The 18,233-nt window shown below is 35.0% G+C and overlaps 1 protein-coding gene across 1 annotated transcript; it reads right to left on the bottom strand.

Moving 5' to 3' along the window:
- Positions 1 to 6,592: 6,592 nt before the first annotated feature.
- On the bottom strand, positions 6,593 to 8,382 carry LOC124461278. The gene is made up of 3 exons (XM_047012819.1): positions 8,274 to 8,382; positions 7,760 to 8,215; positions 6,593 to 7,017 (listed from the first exon to the last, which is right to left on the bottom strand). Exons 1-3 carry the CDS (start codon positions 8,380 to 8,382, stop codon positions 6,593 to 6,595), a joined length of 990 nt encoding a protein of 329 aa, XP_046868775.1.
- Positions 8,383 to 18,233: the final 9,851 nt, after the last annotated feature.

Here is an 18,233-nt window from a genome sequence, read left to right as displayed (position 1 = left end):
AATTATCTTGTGGTCCAATGGCCATTGCCTTAATGAATAAAACAACATTAACAGATATAAGAATTGAACTTGCAAATTATATTGGTCTGAATTATGGAAATTTAAATAAAAAACTATTATTAACCAAAAATGACAATGACCATAGTACATATAACAAACAGACAACTAATAAAAATACAAACCGAAATACTGAACAGAGTCAAAATGTAAAACAGTCTCAAAATCCAATAGACAACAGAGTCAAAATACGAGACAGTATCAAAATCCGAATAGACAACAGAGTCAGAACGTAAGACAAAATCAAAATTATCAGCAACCACAAAATAATCAGCAACCACCAGCAGAAGCAATGAGTGTAGATAATATAAATGAGGAAGTAGTAAACAGCACAGATAATCAAGAGTTTTTTACCAACTAGCCTCGAATGAAAAAAAAATTTTTATAAAAGGAACAATAGAGGAAGATACTTATATTATTTTAGTAGATACAGGATCAACCATAAGCATTTTAAACACAACTAATGTACATAATTCCAAATACAAAATAATTGAAAAATATTCAAAAACCATACATACAATAAAGGGAAAAATAGAAAGTGACAGTTACTTAGTGAAAACAAAAGTGCCAAGGGAGTTTAAATATATAAATTATGCAAGAACAAAATGGGTGGCTATGCCCCTGGAAAAATCATATGATTTTCTATTGGGTATGGACTTCATTCAAAGGAATTTTGCAAATATTGATTTTCAAAACAAAATTATTAAACTTAACAATGGGGTCGAAATTCCATTCCTTTCCAAACAATCAGAAGATGTTTGCGTAATGGAAGTAAGTGAAATTGATGATCTTAAGTTAAAAGAACTCAATACTGAGGAAGAACAAATAATAAGAAATCTTTCAAAAAAGTACGAAAAGTTATGTTTCAAAGAAGGGGATCACTTAACCAATACTAACACTATAGTTCATAGCATAAAAACTACTACAGACCAACCTATTAATTCAAAACTCTATCGGGTCTCCCCAAAATATGAAGAAGAAATAAAGAAACAAATAATTTATATGGAAAACAATGGAATTATAAGAAAAAGCAAAAGCAAATATAGTTCTCCAATATGTGTCATACCTAAAAAAAGAGATAGCTCTGGAATTCAAAAGTATCGTATTTGTGTAGACTATAGGCGTTTAAACCAAGTAACCGTTCCAGATAAGTAACCAATATCTATCATGGACGCTGTATTAGACAAACTCGGTAAAGCCCAATATTTTACTACATTAGATTTAGCAAAAGGCTATCACCAAATTTTAATGGCAGAAGAAGATATAGAGAAAACAGCATTCATTTCACCAATGGGTTTATATGAATATGTTAGAATGCCTTTTGGGTTAAAAAATGCCCCAGCCACATTTCAACGTTTAATGAATGAAATACTGAGGGATTATATAAACAAAAGTTGTGTTGTATACATGGACGATATTTTGATATTTTCAACAACACTTGAGGAACATAAGATTGCTCTAGAAAACATTTTCAAAATACTTAGAAAGCATAACTTAAAAATTCAACCAGACAAATGTTCCTTCATGAAACAATATACTGAATATTTAGGACACATTCTCACAAAGGAAGGGATTAAACCCAATCCACATAAAATAGAAGCAATAAAAGCAATGCAGCTACCTAAAACAGAAAAGCAATTGAAAGGATTTCTTGGTATGACAGGATTTTACAGAAAATTTATTAAGGACTATTCCAAAATAGCTTACCCAATGATCAGATATTTACAAAAAGGCACACAAATTAATACAAATGACCCACAGTTTATAGATGCCTTTGAAAACCTTAAAACACTTATAAGCTCACATCCAATCTTAAAATATCCAGAGTTTGATAAACCATTTACCATTACAACAGATGCCAGTGACTTCGCAATAGGTGCAGTATTGTCTCAACAAGAGCAACCAGTTGCATTCCTTTCAAGAACTCTAAATAAACACGAAAAAAACTACAGTACAATTGATAAAGAATTTTTATCCATTATACATGCAGTAAACTATTTTAGACACTATGTGATAGGTAATAAATTCCAAATTATAACAGATCATGCTCCGATAAAATATGTAAACGCAAAATACAAAGGGAAAGAAATGACAGCAAGACACCAAATATGGATTTTAAAATTACAAGAATTCGATTATGACATAATATATTTGAAAGGAAAAGACAATAAAGTGGCAGATTTTTTAAGTAGACAGGAAACAGCTGAACTAATAAACAAGGATAAAACAAATGAGTCAAACTTTGAACTATCAGATACACAGCATTCAGCAGAGGAAGGAGGATTTACAAATTTCTATATAAAAGACGATATTGTAAACAAATATAAAACTCAGATAATAGTAACTTATACAACAACGGACAATATTAATATTCAGCATGGTAGAAAAATAATAGAAGTAAGCCCAGCAGAAACAGAAATTGAAATCGAAATCAAAATGCAAAATAATATAAATAAAGGAACAGTAGGAATTTTTTCAGAAGTTCCAGACTCAGAATATTATAAGATACAATGTATCTTAATGAACATTTTTTCACACTGTAATAATATAAAATTTTTTAAATGTACCAAGAGAGCTCAGGAAATTTCAAGCGAGGAAGAGTTACACAAACAAATAGCTATTTACCACACCAAAGATTCATTACATAGCGGAATAAATGAAGCTTTTAATTCGTTAAAGAACAAAATATATTTTCCAAAGCTAAGAGACCATATTCAGTTGATAATTTCAAATTGTAAAAAATGTAAGGAAATTAAATATGACAGAAAACCAATCAAACCTAAGTTTCAATTCACAGAAACACCGGATGTCAAAAATCAAATTATACATTTGGACATATTTCATATAAAACACAAATCGTTTGTTACAATCATAGACAAGCTCACAAAATTCGCAGTCGCTTATAATATAACAGATAGAAACTGGAAAACTAAAATGGAAATTATGATTGAACACTTTGCCAAATTCAATAAGCCACATAAAATAATAATGGATAATGAATTTAGATCAGAACAGATAAAACAATACTTAAACCAAGAACAAATAGAAATCCATTATACAAAGCCAAATTCACATACAGGAAATGCAGACATAGAAAGACTACATTCTACTCTCATTGAAATAATAGCAGGAATAGATGATGATTTATCAATTTCATCCAAAATGCAATTAGCAATAACAGCTTATAATAACCGTTATCACTCTACAATAAAATGTACACCAAATTATGCAAAAAACATAGAAGATGAGGAAAAACTAAAAAACACTATTATCAAACACAAAGAAAAAATTTTAAGCAAACAAAATAATACAAGAGAAGATTATGAGGAGGAAAGACAGGAAGGACCAATTAAAAACTATAAACGAGTTAGGCATAAGGATGAACCTTATTTTAGAATTACAACATTAAATAATATTCATCCATGTAATATAAAAAGACCGTCAAAGCAGGAAAAAATTAATTTCCAACAAAAGACAGATTGACATCTTTGAAACAAAAATTTTTTTTCTCTTATCCTCAGATTTTCATAATTTTTTATGTTATAATGTGTGTTCAAGGCAGATTACAAATTGAACCAATTCAATCAAATGCAGGATATGCACCTATACAAACTTATTCCACGGAAATAGTTAATGAAACAGTAATTATACTACACATTATTAATATCGACCCTTTAAATAATATAATAAATCAAATGGAGACAAACATTAAAAATTTTAACATCACAGGAAAAAAGGAGCTATTAGCCGAAATAAATCTAATTAGAGCTAAAATAAAATCCATAACCCCAAACAACAGAATAAAAAGAGGAATGTTAAATATTGTAGGAACAACATACAAATGGCTTTTTGGAATTATGAACGATGAAGATAGAACAGATATTTTAGACCACCTTAACAATATTGACCAAAACAACCATAATATTATACAAGACATGAACCAACAAATTGTTATAAATACACATTTTAATAAAACAATACACAACTTAGCAGAAACAATTAAACAAGACAGAACAATAATCAAGGACATACTTACAAGCATGGACAATCAAAATCAAGAAATAGAAATGAAAATACTTCATAATGACCAAATGGGAAAATTAAAAAATATAGAATTCAAAATAAATTATATTCAGGAAAACATAGCATCAGCAAAAAATAATATAATCGTACCAGAAATTTTATCAGAAGAGGAAATAAATAAATTTGACATTGATTTTTATAAATTAAAGCTAATCCGTATGGGCATTTTAAAATATAAGAATAATTGCATCATAATCGCAATTAAAATCCCAAAATCATTTATAACCATAGATGTTAAGTTAATTATTCCTATACCAAATATAGATTATATACAAATAGACCAAGAAAATCAGTTAATTGCAGAAATAAATAATAAAACATTTACATATGAACCCAACAAAATTTTAAAAGAATTAAAATTAAGTAAAAGTTGTACCATTAATAATAATTGCAAATTTATATTCAACAATATAACGAGTATCGAAGAAATTGACGATGATACAATTATAATCAAAAATGCCAAGAATACAAAAATATATCAAAATTGCGATAAAAGAAATATTATACTTATGGGAAGTAACTTAATTCAATTCGGTAACTGTAAAATTCAAATTCTAAATGAAATATTTTTTAACGAAAAAACAGAATTTCACGAAAAATTTTTTTATCCAACAGAACTATTGAATCAAACCTATAAAAACACAATAAACTTTGATCATGTAACAATAGATAATTTTGACAATTTAAAAGAAATCACAGAACTTAAATACGAAAAGAAAATGACAAATGGCATATTTTTAACACTTTTTATTATTATTATTATATGTTTATCCATTTATATACATATATACTGTAAAAAGAAAAATATAAACATTAATGTAAACAGAATTCAGGAGAATTCATACTCTCAGAGGGGAGGAGTTATGCCATTAGCAACACTTCCCATAACAGCCGACCCAAGAGGTCTACACTCCACATTAATGTAAACATAAACAATACCATTCCATTAAACATAGAGTGTCACAAGATAAGTGACAGAGTCCCTAAACATAGAGTGTCACAAGATAAGTGACAGTTTCCCTAAACATAGAGTGTCACAAGAAAAGTGACCAGAAGAAAACATTATAAACACTTAGATGTAAGCCAAACCAGAATATGATTTGATTCAATAAAGCAGTCTTGATTTAACACTCAACCAGAACAGACTCAATCTTAATTCGCGTGTGCTTGCTGCGAACGACCGGCTGAACTGTTCATGGCGTCAAGCCAGCAGAGTTGCCAGATGGCTAACGTATGATAGGGCTGCATACACAACACCCCTTAACACCCAGATGATTCATAGAATTGAGTGGGTCGTCTCATGCGAGCAGAACGTCGTAGCATCGGTGAGGCATGCAATGACTGTGGATCTTCTTGAATAGGACTCTCTGGCCTAGAGTGGTTACTGGAAGCAGGATCTTCCGTGTTGTTATCAGTTGCTGATGGTGCCTGATGTGATATGTTTACATCTGTTTGTTCAACTCGGCTTCGAATTTGGTTATAATGACGCTTTATGATGCGATTGTCTGTCAGACGAACTTTGTAAGACACTGGTCCTGTTTGCTCGGATATGTAGGCTTTTATCCATTTTGGACCCGGTGCATAGTTTCGTACCCAAACGGATTTGCCTGTATCAAAACATTTCGATTGATTAATAAATGGCTCTGCTCCATTAGAAATTTCTTGTGGCTGTAGTTTATCAAAGTAGGACTTTAACTCCCGATTTAACAATAGCTGAGCTGGCGAGCGATTTGTCGGTGCATGTGGAGTTATGTGTTGATTAAACAAAAATCGAGCAAGGCTTAGATCCATATTATTGCTCGGAGATAGTTTTTTAAGGTAGTTTTTGGTGGTCTGCACCATGCGCTCTGCTTGGCCGTTTGTTGCTGGGTGAAACGGTGCTGATCTAATGTGTCGAATTAGATTGTTGTGGAGGAATTAGATTGTTGTGGAGGAATTAGATTGTTGTGTGCCATTGTCTGACACTAACTGATCTGGTAACCCATGAGTAGCAAACAGTTGCCTGAGAACTTTAATTGTAGCCGCTGTAGAAGTGGAGCTAACAACCGCAACCTCTAGCCATTTTGAGTAAGAATCCACGACCAGAAGAAAGGTTTTTCCTTGAAAAGGTCCTGCAAAATCGATGTGTAGACGGGACCACGGCCGCTTGGCTGACTCCCAATGATGCACCGGTGCCTCTGAATGATCGTTACGATTCTGCTGGCATGGAATACATTTCTTAACAATAAGCTCAATCTCAGCGTCAATGTTTGGCCACCAAACATAGCTAAGCGCTAACGCCTTCATTTTTACAATGCCTGGATGAGCGGCATGTAGAGCAGCTAAAATTGTTGCTCTGGATTTCGGTGGAACTACGGCGCGATTTCCCCAAATCAAAACTCCTTTATTTGTAGAGAGCTGTTCCCGACGGCAATAGTATGGATATGCAATATCTGATTGCTCCAATTTCATGTCAGGCCATCCCCTTAACACCCAGTTTGATACTTTCGCCAATAAGGGGTCCTTCGATGTTTTTTGCGGCCATCGCCTCAGCACTTATGATTGGCGTTGCTGCTAATTCGATCATTAGCACATCGTCGGTGCTAACAGCGTCCGATGCTGCTGACAGTGGACAACGACTTAGAAAATCCGCATTGCCCATTTTTAATCCGGAGCGGTGTACTAGCTCGAAAGTATATGCTGACAGGAACAAAGATCGACGTAGCATCTGATTTGAAATAATGTTTGGGATTGCTTTCGATGTGGTAAAAATACCCAACAGAGGTCGATGATCGGTGATTAGTGTGAAAGTAAGACCGTAGACGTAGTTGTGGAACTTCTTTACTCCTGCTACCAAAGCAATAGCTTCTCGATCAATCTGAGCATAATTTCGCTCAGCTTTGGATAAGGTACGGGAGTAAAAAGCGATGGGTTTCTCCGCTCCATTCGGCATTTTGTGACTTAAAACTGCACCGAGTCCATATGGTGACGCATCACAAGCTAGCACTAGTGGCAATGAACCATCATAATGCACTAGTACGTCGTCTGACCCAATAAGTTCCTTAAGTGTAGAAAAAGCCTTCTCACACTGTTTGTACCACCTCCAAGTTGCATTTTTATCCAAAAGACGATGTAAGGGTTCTGCCACTGTTGCTTTATGTGGCAAAAATGAGTGATAAAAATTTAGTAGTCCTAAGAAAGCCTGCAACTGCTTTTTATCCTTAGGTGCTGGTGCGTCTTTGATTGCCGAGACTTTATCGGCACATGGTCTTATACCAGTTGAGTCAATTTTGAAACCTAAAAACTCAACGAATGGTACTCCGAATTGGCATTTGTCCTTGCGTAGTCGCAGTCCGGCTTTGTCAAAACGTATAAACAGTTCCTGTAATCTAGTTGCCAACTCCGTTTCCGTTTTTCCAATTATTACAATGTCATCAAAATATGGTAAGACTCCGGAAATATTCTATAATCTCAATACAGCTTTGAAAAATGCCTGGTGCTGATGAAATGCCGAATTGCAATCGAGTAACTTTGAATGCACCCTTATGTGTACTGATTGTTTGCAGCAAAGACGAGTTTTCGTCGACTACTAACTGCTGATAAGCTTGAGCCAGATCAATTTTGGCAAAAATCGATCCACCTTCCATAGATGCCAGCAAAGTGTTGATCGCCGGTATTTGATGGCAGTGCGGCTTAACCGCTTTGTTTAAAGTTGATTTATAGTCGCCGCAAATACGAATTGAACCGTCCTTCTTGATAACTGGTACAATAGGAGTGGCCCAATCTGAATACTCCACAGGTTTAAGAATCCCTTGCTTGCATTGGCGATCCAGCTCCTCTTCGACTAGTCCCTTTAGAGCATATGGAATTCGGCGTGGAGGTAGTCGCACTGGTGGCACTGTAGCATCAATGTTTAATATGACTGGCGGACCAGTGTAACAACCAAGTTCTGTTGAGAATAAGTGTTCGAACTTATTCAGAATGCCTGCGATCTGTACGTCACTGCCCACTGAATGTATGCCCTTGATACTGATGCCTAGTGGGTCGAACCAGTTACAACCCAGAAGGTCGCTACAACCGCTTTTAGTGACGATGACTGGTAGATTATCAATATTACGACCGTTGTAATAAATTGATACATCAAAAACTCCTACTTAGTATCTGGATTGGGTTGTGTTGGTAGTCACTAAACCCCGGATCGTAGTTGTAAACTTTAGGCTTGTTTGTTGGCCAGATACGATCATAAGTCCGCAACGTCATCATAGTTACGTCAGATCCAGAATCCACTTCAAAAGTACACGATTTTCCATTAATCTGTACCGTGATACGTTTCTTCAGGCTCACCAGATTAGATATGAGGTTTACCGATTTCCCACGTGAATTTTTGCCCTTTACTGGATGAACATCGTTCGACGAGTCATTACTCCGGCAGACACGCTTAAGATGGCCCTTCCGGCCACAGCCGTGACATATTGCTTCACGATAAGGGCATTGCTGCCGGCCGTGTGCACCGGCACAACCCGCACATTGTTGTCCTTTTCCTTTATGTGGTTGTTGAGGGCGCTGTGATTTGATGCCGTGGATAGTCTCGTTAGGCTGTCTGATAGCCTTTGCACTCGCTGCTGCAGCTTCACTAGTAGTTGCTCTCTCCAAAACTTTCTGCACTGTCAATTCAGTGTCTGCAAGAAAACTTCTCTGTAAGCTTTCATCCCTCATGCCGCATACAAAACGACCACGCAGCATTCTGTCCAACGCTGCTCCAAAATTGCAACCCACTGCCAATGCCCGCAGGGCTGCGAGATAGTTTACTACGGTCTCATCCGGATGTTGATCACGTTTGTGAAAATGATAAAATGCCGCGATTTCCGATGGACGTGGACAAAGATGATCAGTTAGAATCTTCTCAATTTGGTCTAACGGTAATGTACTGACCTGGTTTGGAAACGCCAATGATGTCAAAAGATCGTAGACTGGTGCTCCGACCAATGTGAGGAAAGATGCTTTTTTGCGACCCTCGTCGTTGACATCATTGGCAAGCAGGAACAATTTAAATCGCTCCAAATATGAGCCCCATTTATTTGGCTGTCCCAAATCAAACGGTTCCAAACTTCCAACTGTCGTCATAATTGGGTTCCGTTGAGTATATTTAGCACTCGTAGAATCAATTACTTCCTTCTTTTCCTCAAAAACGCAGGCCAATCTAATCTCTCCAAATTCACCAGCAAGCGACTCTGCCATGCAAATGTGTGTGTAAACGTTTGCAAAATTTCACCACAGAATGTATATGTAAACGAATATGTATGCTTTGTGCGTGACAATTTTTTGATATTTTGCGTTAATAATTCCAAGTTTATTTCGGATGATAATTAGCATCCCATCCTCGTCGCCAGTTTGAAATATCTTAGAATGTTTATTGATTAGGTGATATTGAAATTACAAATATGTATATATATCGCAAGTTTATAACGCGTATGCTTGCTGCGAACGACCGGCTGAACTGTTCATGGCGTCAAGCCAGCAGAGTTGCCAGATGGCTAACGTATGATAACCATTCAAAGAAATAAAATTAAGACATAATATATTAGACTTAAATGTAATATTTATAGAATCACAACTAAAATATGTTAATAGAAAGATTATTATGAAATCCTGATCAGACACTGACCGACAAAGGCAGTAGGCGGGAGAGTGAAAAATAAAAAGTGAAAAGTAGGCCATGTCCATTTGCCTTGTTTACCTGCCTCATTTCCTACTCCGATATTTCACATTCTAGAAAATCGTGCTCGAGAGTATAGTTCTAATAATAAAAACAAATTTCAAGTAAAAACAAATTTCAAGTAAAAACAAATTTCAAGTAAAAATGACCAATCCTGACTGGCCTAACTTTAATAAACTGGGAAACGGCAAGTTTAAAAAATTTGCCCAAAAACTGAAGGTTCTAAAGATGGCCTTAGATTGGCGCCAAAGTGGAAGGATGCACCAAAATGTGCTAAATTTAATGCGGAAAAAGTTAAACCTAAGATCGAAGCGAAAAAGGCGGTAATTTCCCCTAATACGAAAGTAATGGTGATGGCTCCTTTTGGCCAAGTTTCCCTTGAGGTGCGCCCACTCACTAGAAGTCCGACTTCCAAACCAAGGAGTATCAAGAAAAAACGGCGTGTGGCCGATAACGTAAAAAAATGGCGGTCAAAAACCTGAAGTCAGTTGGTAAAGTACAAAAAATAAGAAATAAAAAAGAATGGCTTAAGGCCGCAACTAAGGTCGATCAACTGGAAAAGTGCAAGAAAATCGTTAATAAACATCCCCTAGAGCTGGCCATACGAAAAGGACACACCAAGATAAATATCACTGGAAATGACCAAAAAGTTTTGGTTAAGGTGAAGAAAGATGAGGACAAAGCAAATAAAAGAAAATAAGGATTACGTATATATTGAATTTTTTTGCATTAGAATTGACAACGATTCTATAAATTTTTTTAAATTTCTATAATTACTTTTTTCGACCCAAATTTGTATTTAAAAATAAGTAAACATCTGGATTGTTAATGCAATTTTATATCTTTTGCTCTTTACAATGGGGAAATTTGGTTGCTTGGTAGTTCGATTGGGCGTCCCGAGGAGCTCATCTTATTTTGGACCGGAATTCATCCAATTAGCTATTGCTTTCAGAGAGCTAAAAACAGGCGGACATGGCCAATTTTTCTAGCTAGCAGACTGATGTACATTTTTACATTTGAGCAGTGACAGAAATCGATATGTATAATTGGTTATAAGTTTAAGTCATATTTTTTTACTTAATAGTTTGAATAAGAAGTAGATGCACGAATATACAAGTAAATGGTGGAAAGGTATATCTTGACTAGGCCCAAATATGTAATAATTAGGAAGTAACCCCAAAAGCTTTTTTAAGTTGTTATGGTAACAATAGAATAAGTGTTTAATTCGATTTTTTAAAGAACGTGCTTTATCCCCATCAATCGAATAAATCTGGTCTTGCGGGTATTGTGGAGCCACTTAAAAGCCATTCCCTCAATATTCCACTGTAAATACAACTAGATTATAGACTATAATCAGTATTTTAGTGTTAACCATTCAAAGAAATAAAATTAAGACATAATATATTAGACTTAAATGTAATATTTAATAGAATCACAACTAAAATATGTTAATAGAAAGATTATTATGAAATCCTGATCAGACACTGACCGACAAAGGCAGTAGGCGGGAGAGTGAAAAATAAAAAGTGAAAAGTAGGCCATGTCCATTTGCCTTGTTTACCTGCCTCATTTCCTACTCCGATATTTCACATTCTAGAAAATCGTGCTCGAGAGTATAGTTCTAATAATTAAAACAAATTTCAAGTAAAAACAAATTTGAGGTAAAAATGACCAATCCTGACTGGCCTAACTTTAATAAACCGGGAAACGGCAAGTTTAAAAAATTTGCCCAAAAACTGAAGGTTCCAAAGATGGCCTTAGATTGGCGCCAAAGTGGAAGGATGCACCAAAATGTGCTAAATTGAATGCGGAAAAAGTTAAACCTAAGATCGAAGCGAAAAGGCGGTAATTTCCCCTAATACGAAAGTAATGGTGATGGCTCCTTTTGGCCACGTTTCCCGTGAGGTGCGCCCACTCACTAGAAGTCTGACTTCCAAACCAAGGAGTATCAAGAAAAAACGTCGTGTGGCCGATAACGTAAAAAAATGGCGGTCAAAAACCTGAAGTCAGTTGGTAAAGAAGTACAAAAAATAAGAAATAAAAAAGAATGGCTTAAGGCCGCAACTAAGGTCGATCAACTGGAAAAGTTCAAGAAAATCGTTAATAAACATCCCCGAGAGCTGGCCATACGAAAAGGACACACCAAGATAAATATCGCTAAAAATGACCAAAAAGTTTTGGTTAAAGTGAAGAAAGAAGAGGACAAAGCAAATAAAAGAAAAGGCTTATGTATATATTGAATTTTTTTGCATTAGAAATGACAACGATTCTACAAATTTTTTAAAATTTCTGTAATGACTTTTTTCAACCCATATTTGTATTTGAAAATAAGTAAACATCTGGATTGTTAATGCAATTTTATATCTTTTGCTCTTTACAATGGGGAAATTTGGTTGCTTGGTAGTTCGATTGGGCGTCCCGAGGAGCTCATCTTATTTTGGACCGGAATTCATCCAATTAGCTATTGCTTTCAGAGAGCTAAAAACAGGCGGACATGGCCAATTTTTCTAGCTAGCAGACTGATGTACATTTTTACATTTGAGCAGTGACAGAAATCGATATGTATAATTGATTATAAGTTTAAGTCATATTTTTTTACTTGATAGTTTGAATAAGAAGTAGATGCACGAATATCCAAGTAAATGGTGGAAAGGTTTATCTTGACTAGACCCAAATATGTAATAATTAGGAAGTAACCCCAAAAGCTTTTTTAAGTTGTTATGGTAACAATGGAATAAGTGTTTAATTCGATTTTTAAAGAACGTGCTTTATCCCCATCAATCGAATAAATCTGGTCTTGCGGGTATTGTGGAGCCACTTAAAAGCCATTCCCTCAATATTCCACTGTAAATACAACTAGATTATAGACTATAATCAGTATTTTAGTGTTAACCATTCAAAGAAATAAAATTAAGACATAATATATTAGACTTAAATGTAATATTTAATAGAATCACAACTAAAATATGTTAATAGAAAGATTATTATGAAATCCTGATCAGACACTGACCGACAAAGGCAGTAGGCGGGAGAGTGAAAAATAAAAAGTGAAAAGTAGGCCATGTCCATTTGCCTTGTTTACCTGCCTCATTTCCTACTCCGATATTTCACATTCTAGAAAATCGTGCTCGAGAGTATAGTTCTAATAATTAAAACAAATTTCAAGTAAAAACAAATTTGAGGTAAAAATGACCAATCCTGACTGGCCTAACTTTAATAAACCGGGAAACGGCAAGTTTAAAAAATTTGCCCAAAAACTGAAGGTTCCAAAGATGGCCTTAGATTGGCGCCAAAGTGGAAGGATGCACCAAAATGTGCTAAATTGAATGCGGAAAAAGTTAAACCTAAGATCGAAGCGAAAAAGGCGGTAATTTCCCCTAATACGAAAGTAATGGTGATGGCTCCTTTTGGCCACGTTTCCCGTGAGGTGCGCCCACTCACTAGAAGTCTGACTTCCAAACCAAGGAGTATCAAGAAAAAACGTCGTGTGGCCGATAACGTAAAAAAATGGCGGTCAAAAACCTGAAGTCAGTTGGTAAAGAAGTACAAAAATAAGAAATAAAAAAGAATGGCTTAAGGCCGCAACTAAGGTCGATCAACTGGAAAAGTTCAAGAAAATCGTTAATAAACATCCCCGAGAGCTGGCCATACGAAAAGGACACACCAAGATAAATATCGCTAAAAATGACCAAAAAGTTTTGGTTAAAGTGAAGAAAGAAGAGGACAAAGCAAATAAAAGAAAAGGCTTATGTATATATTGAATTTTTTTGCATTAGAAATGACAACGATTCTACAAATTTTTTAAAATTTCTGTAATGACTTTTTTCAACCCATATTTGTATTTGAAAATAAGTAAACATCTGGATTGTTAATGCAATTTTATATCTTTTGCTCTTTACAATGGGGAAATTTGGTTGCTTGGTAGTTCGATTGGGCGTCCCGAGGAGCTCATCTTATTTTGGACCGGAATTCATCCAATTAGCTATTGCTTTCAGAGAGCTAAAAACAGGCGGACATGGCCAATTTTTCTAGCTAGCAGACTGATGTACATTTTTACATTTGAGCAGTGACAGAAATCGATATGTATAATTGATTATAAGTTTAAGTCATATTTTTTTACTTGATAGTTTGAATAAGAAGTAGATGCACGAATATCCAAGTAAATGGTGGAAAGGTTTATCTTGACTAGACCCAAATATGTAATAATTAGGAAGTAACCCCAAAAGCTTTTTTAAGTTGTTATGGTAACAATGGAATAAGTGTTTAATTCGATTTTTTAAAGAACGTGCTTTATCCCCATCAATCGAATAAATCTGGTCTTGCGGGTATTGTGGAGCCACTTAAAAGCCATTCCCTCAATATTCCACTGTAAATACAACTAGATTATAGACTAAAATCAGTTCTTTACCGACAAAGGCAGTAGGCGGGAGAGTGAAAAATAAAAAGTGAAAAGTAGGCCATGTCCATTTGCCTAGTTTACCTGCCTCATTTCCTACTTCCATATTTCACATTCTAGAAAATCGTGCTCGAGAGTATAGTTCTAATAATTAAAACAAATTTAAAGTATAAATAAATTTCAAATAAAAATGCCCAATCCCTATTGGCCTAACTTTAACAAAAACGGCAAGTTTAAACAATTTGCCCAAAAACTGAAGGTTCCCAAAAAAATGGCTACAGATTGGCGCAGACAAATTATGAAGCCCAAGCCAAAGTGGAAGGATGCACCAAAATGTGCTAAATTTAATGCTCGTCCAAAATTCAAAGGTTTTAAAGCGGATAAAGTTAAACCTAGAACCAAAACGGAGAAGGCGGTATTTTCGCCTAATACGAAAGTAGCAGTGAATTCCCCTTTTGGCCACGTTTCCCGTGAGGTACGCCCACTCACTAGAAGTCCTACTCCTAAACCAAGGAGTATCAAGAAAAAACATCGTGTGGCCGATAACGTGAAAAAAATGGCGGTCAAAAGCCTGAAGTCAGATGGTAAAGAAGTACAAAAAATAAGAAATAAAAAAGAATGGCTTAAGGCCGCAGCTAAGGTCGATCAACTGGAAAAGTTCAAGAAAATCGTTAATAAACATCCCCGAGAGCTGGCCATACGAAAAGGACACACCAAGATAAATATCACTGGAAATGACTAAAAAGTTTTGGTTAAGGTGAAGAAAGATGAGGACAAAGCAAATAAAAGAAAATTAGGATTACGTATATATTGAATTTTTTTGCATTAGAATTGACAACGATTCTATAAATTTTTTAAAATTTCTATAATTACTTTTTTCGACCCAAATTTGTATTTAAAAATAAGTAAACATCTGGATTGTTAATGCAATTTTATATCTTTTGCTCTTTACAATGGGGAAATTTGGTTGCTTGGTAGTTCGATTGGGCGTCCCGAGGAGCTCATCTTATTTTGGACCGGAATTCATCCAATTAGCTATTGCTTTCAGAGAGCTAAAAACAGGCGGACATGGCCAATTTTTCTAGCTAGCAGACTGATGTACATTTTTACATTTGAGCAGTAAAAGAAATCGATATGTATAATTGGTTATAAGTTTAAGTCATATTTTTTTACTTAATAGTTTGAATAAGAAGTAGATGCACGAATATACAAGTAAATGGTGGAAAGGTATATCTTGAGTAGGCCCAAATATGTAATAATTAGGAAGTAAAAGCTTTTTTAAGTTGTTATGGTAACAATGGAATAAGTGTTTAATTCGATTTTTTAAAGAACGTGCTTTATCCCCATCAATCGAATAAATCTGGTCTTGCGGGTATTGTGGAGCCACTTAAAAGCCATTCCCTCAATATTCCACTGTAAATACAACTAGATTATAGACTAAAATCAGTTCTTTACCGACAAAGGCAGTAGGCGGGAGAGTGAAAAATAAAAAGTGAAAAGTAGGCCATGTCCATTTGCCTAGTTTACCTGCCTCATTTCCTACTTCCATATTTCACATTCTAGAAAATCGTGCTCGAGAGTATAGTTCTAATAATTAAAACAAATTATGAAGCCCAAGCCAAAGTGGAAGGATGCACCAAAATGTGCTAAATTTAATGCTCGTCCAAAATTCAAAGGTTTTAAAGCGGATAAAGTTAAACCTAGAACCAAAACGGAGAAGGCGGTATTTTCGCCTAATACGAAAGTAGCAGTGATTGCCCCTTTTGGCCACGTTTCCCGTGAGGTACGCCCACTCACTAGAAGTCCTACTCCCAAACCAAGGAGTATCAAGAAAAAACATCGTGTGGCCGATAACGTGAAAAAAATGGCGGTCAAAAGCCTGAAGTCAGATGGTAAAGAAGTACAAAAAATATGAAATAAAAAAGAATGGCTTAAGGCCGCAGCTAAGGTCGATCAACTGGAAAAGTTCAAGAAAATCGTTAATAAACATCCCCGAGAGCTGGCCATACGAAAAGGACACACCAAGATAAATATCACTGGAAATGACTAAAAAGTTTTGGTTAAGGTGAAGAAAGATGAGGACAAAGCAAATAAAAGAAAATTAGGATTACGTATATATTGAATTTTTTTGCATTAGAATTGACAACGATTCTATAAATTTTTTAAAATTTCTATAATTACTTTTTTCGACCCAAATTTGTATTTAAAAATAAGTAAACATCTGGATTGTTAATGCAATTTTATATCTTTTGCTCTTTACAATGGGGAAATTTGGTTGCTTGGTAGTTCGATTGGGCGTCCCGAGGAGCTCATCTTATTTTGGACCGGAATTCATCCAATTAGCTATTGCTTTCAGAGAGCTAAAAACAGGCGGACATGGCCAATTTTTCTAGCTAGCAGACTGATGTACATTTTTACATTTGAGCAGTAAAAGAAATCGATATGTATAATTGGTTATAAGTTTAAGTCATATTTTTTTACTTAATAGTTTGAATAAGAAGTAGATGCACGAATATACAAGTAAATGGTGGAAAGGTATATCTTGAGTAGGCCCAAATATGTAATAATTAGGAAGTAAAAGCTTTTTTAAGTTGTTATGGTAACAATGGAATAAGTGTTTAATTCGATTTTTTAAAGAACGTGCTTTATCCCCATCAATCGAATAAATCTGGTCTTGCGGGTATTGTGGAGCACTTAAAAGCCATTCCCTCAATATTCCACTGTAAATACAACTAGATTATAGACTATAATCAGTATTTTAGTGTTAACCATTCAAAGAAATAAAATTAAGACATAATATATTAGACTTAAATGTAATATTTAATAGAATCACAACTAAAATATGTTAATAGAAAGATTATTATGAAATCCTGATCAGACACTGACCGACAAAGGCAGTAGGCCGGAGAGTGAAAAATAAAAAGTGAAAAGTAGGCCATGTCCATTTGCCTTGTTTACCTGCCTCATTTCCTACTCCGATATTTCACATTCTAGAAAATCGTGCTCGAGAGTATAGTTCTAATAATTAAAACAAATTTCAAGTAAAAACAAATTTCAAGTAAAAATGACCAATCCTGACTGGCCTAACTTTAATAAACCGGGAAACGGCAAGTTTAAAAAATTTGCCCAAAAACTGAAGGTTCCAAAGAGGGCCTTAGATTGGCGCCAAAGTGGAAGGATGCACCAAAATGTGCTAAATTGAATGCGGAAAAAGTTAAACCTAAGATCGAAGCGAAAAAGGCGGTAATTTCCCCTAATACGAAAGTAATGGTGATGGCTCCTTTTGGCCACGTTTCCCGTGAGGTGCGCCCACTCACTAGAAGTCCGACTTCCAAACCAAGGAGTATCAAGAAAAAACGTCGTGTGGCCGATAACGTAAAAAAATGGCGGTCAAAAACCTGAAGTCAGTTGGTAAAGAAGTACAAAAAATAAGAAATAAAAACGAATGGCTTAAGGCCGCAACTAAGGTCGATCAACTGGAAAAGTTCAAGAAAATCGTTAATAAACATCCCCGAGAGCTGGCCATACGAAAAGGACACACCAAGATAAATATCGCTAAAAATGACCAAAAAGTTTTGGTTAAAGTGAAGAAAGAAGAGGACAAAGCAAATAAAAGAAAAGGCTTTTGTATATATTGAATTTTTTTGCATTAGAAATGACAACGATTCTACAAATTTTTTAAAATTTCTGTAATGACTTTTTTCAACCCATATTTGTATTTGAAAATAAGTAAACATCTGGATTGTTAATGCAATTTTATATCTTTTGCTCTTTACAATGGGGAAATTTGGTTGCTTGGTAGTTCGATTGGGCGTCCCGAGGAGCTCATCTTATTTTGGACCGGAATTCATCCAATTAGCTATTGCTTTCAGAGAGCTAAAAACAGGCGGACATGGCCAATTTTTCTAGCTAGCAGACTGATGTACATTTTTACATTTGAGCAGTGACAGAAATCGATATGTATAATTGATTATAAGTTTAAGTCATATTTTTTTACTTGAT

This window comes from Drosophila willistoni, unplaced genomic scaffold (assembly GCF_018902025.1).
Source record: "Drosophila willistoni isolate 14030-0811.24 unplaced genomic scaffold, UCI_dwil_1.1 Seg299, whole genome shotgun sequence".
NCBI classification, from domain to species: Eukaryota; Metazoa; Arthropoda; class Insecta; order Diptera; family Drosophilidae; genus Drosophila; species Drosophila willistoni.
This window is presented reverse-complemented; position numbering and strand designations above follow the sequence as displayed.

What these genes read in the sequence shown, in the direction of transcription:
- LOC124461278 (XM_047012819.1), bottom strand. Translation starts at nt 8,382, where the DNA reads ATGATGACGTTGCGGACTTATGATCGTATCTGGCCAACAAACAAGCCT. An exon ending in CAACCCAATCCAGATACTAA is followed by an intron (nt 8,216 to 8,273) that starts GTAGGAGTTTTT and finishes ATAATCTACCAG; the next exon opens with TCATCGTCACTAAAAGCGGT. An exon ending in TTTGCTGGCATCTATGGAAG is followed by an intron (nt 7,018 to 7,759) that starts GTGGATCGATTT and finishes CCTTATCCAAAG; the next exon opens with CTGAGCGAAATTATGCTCAG.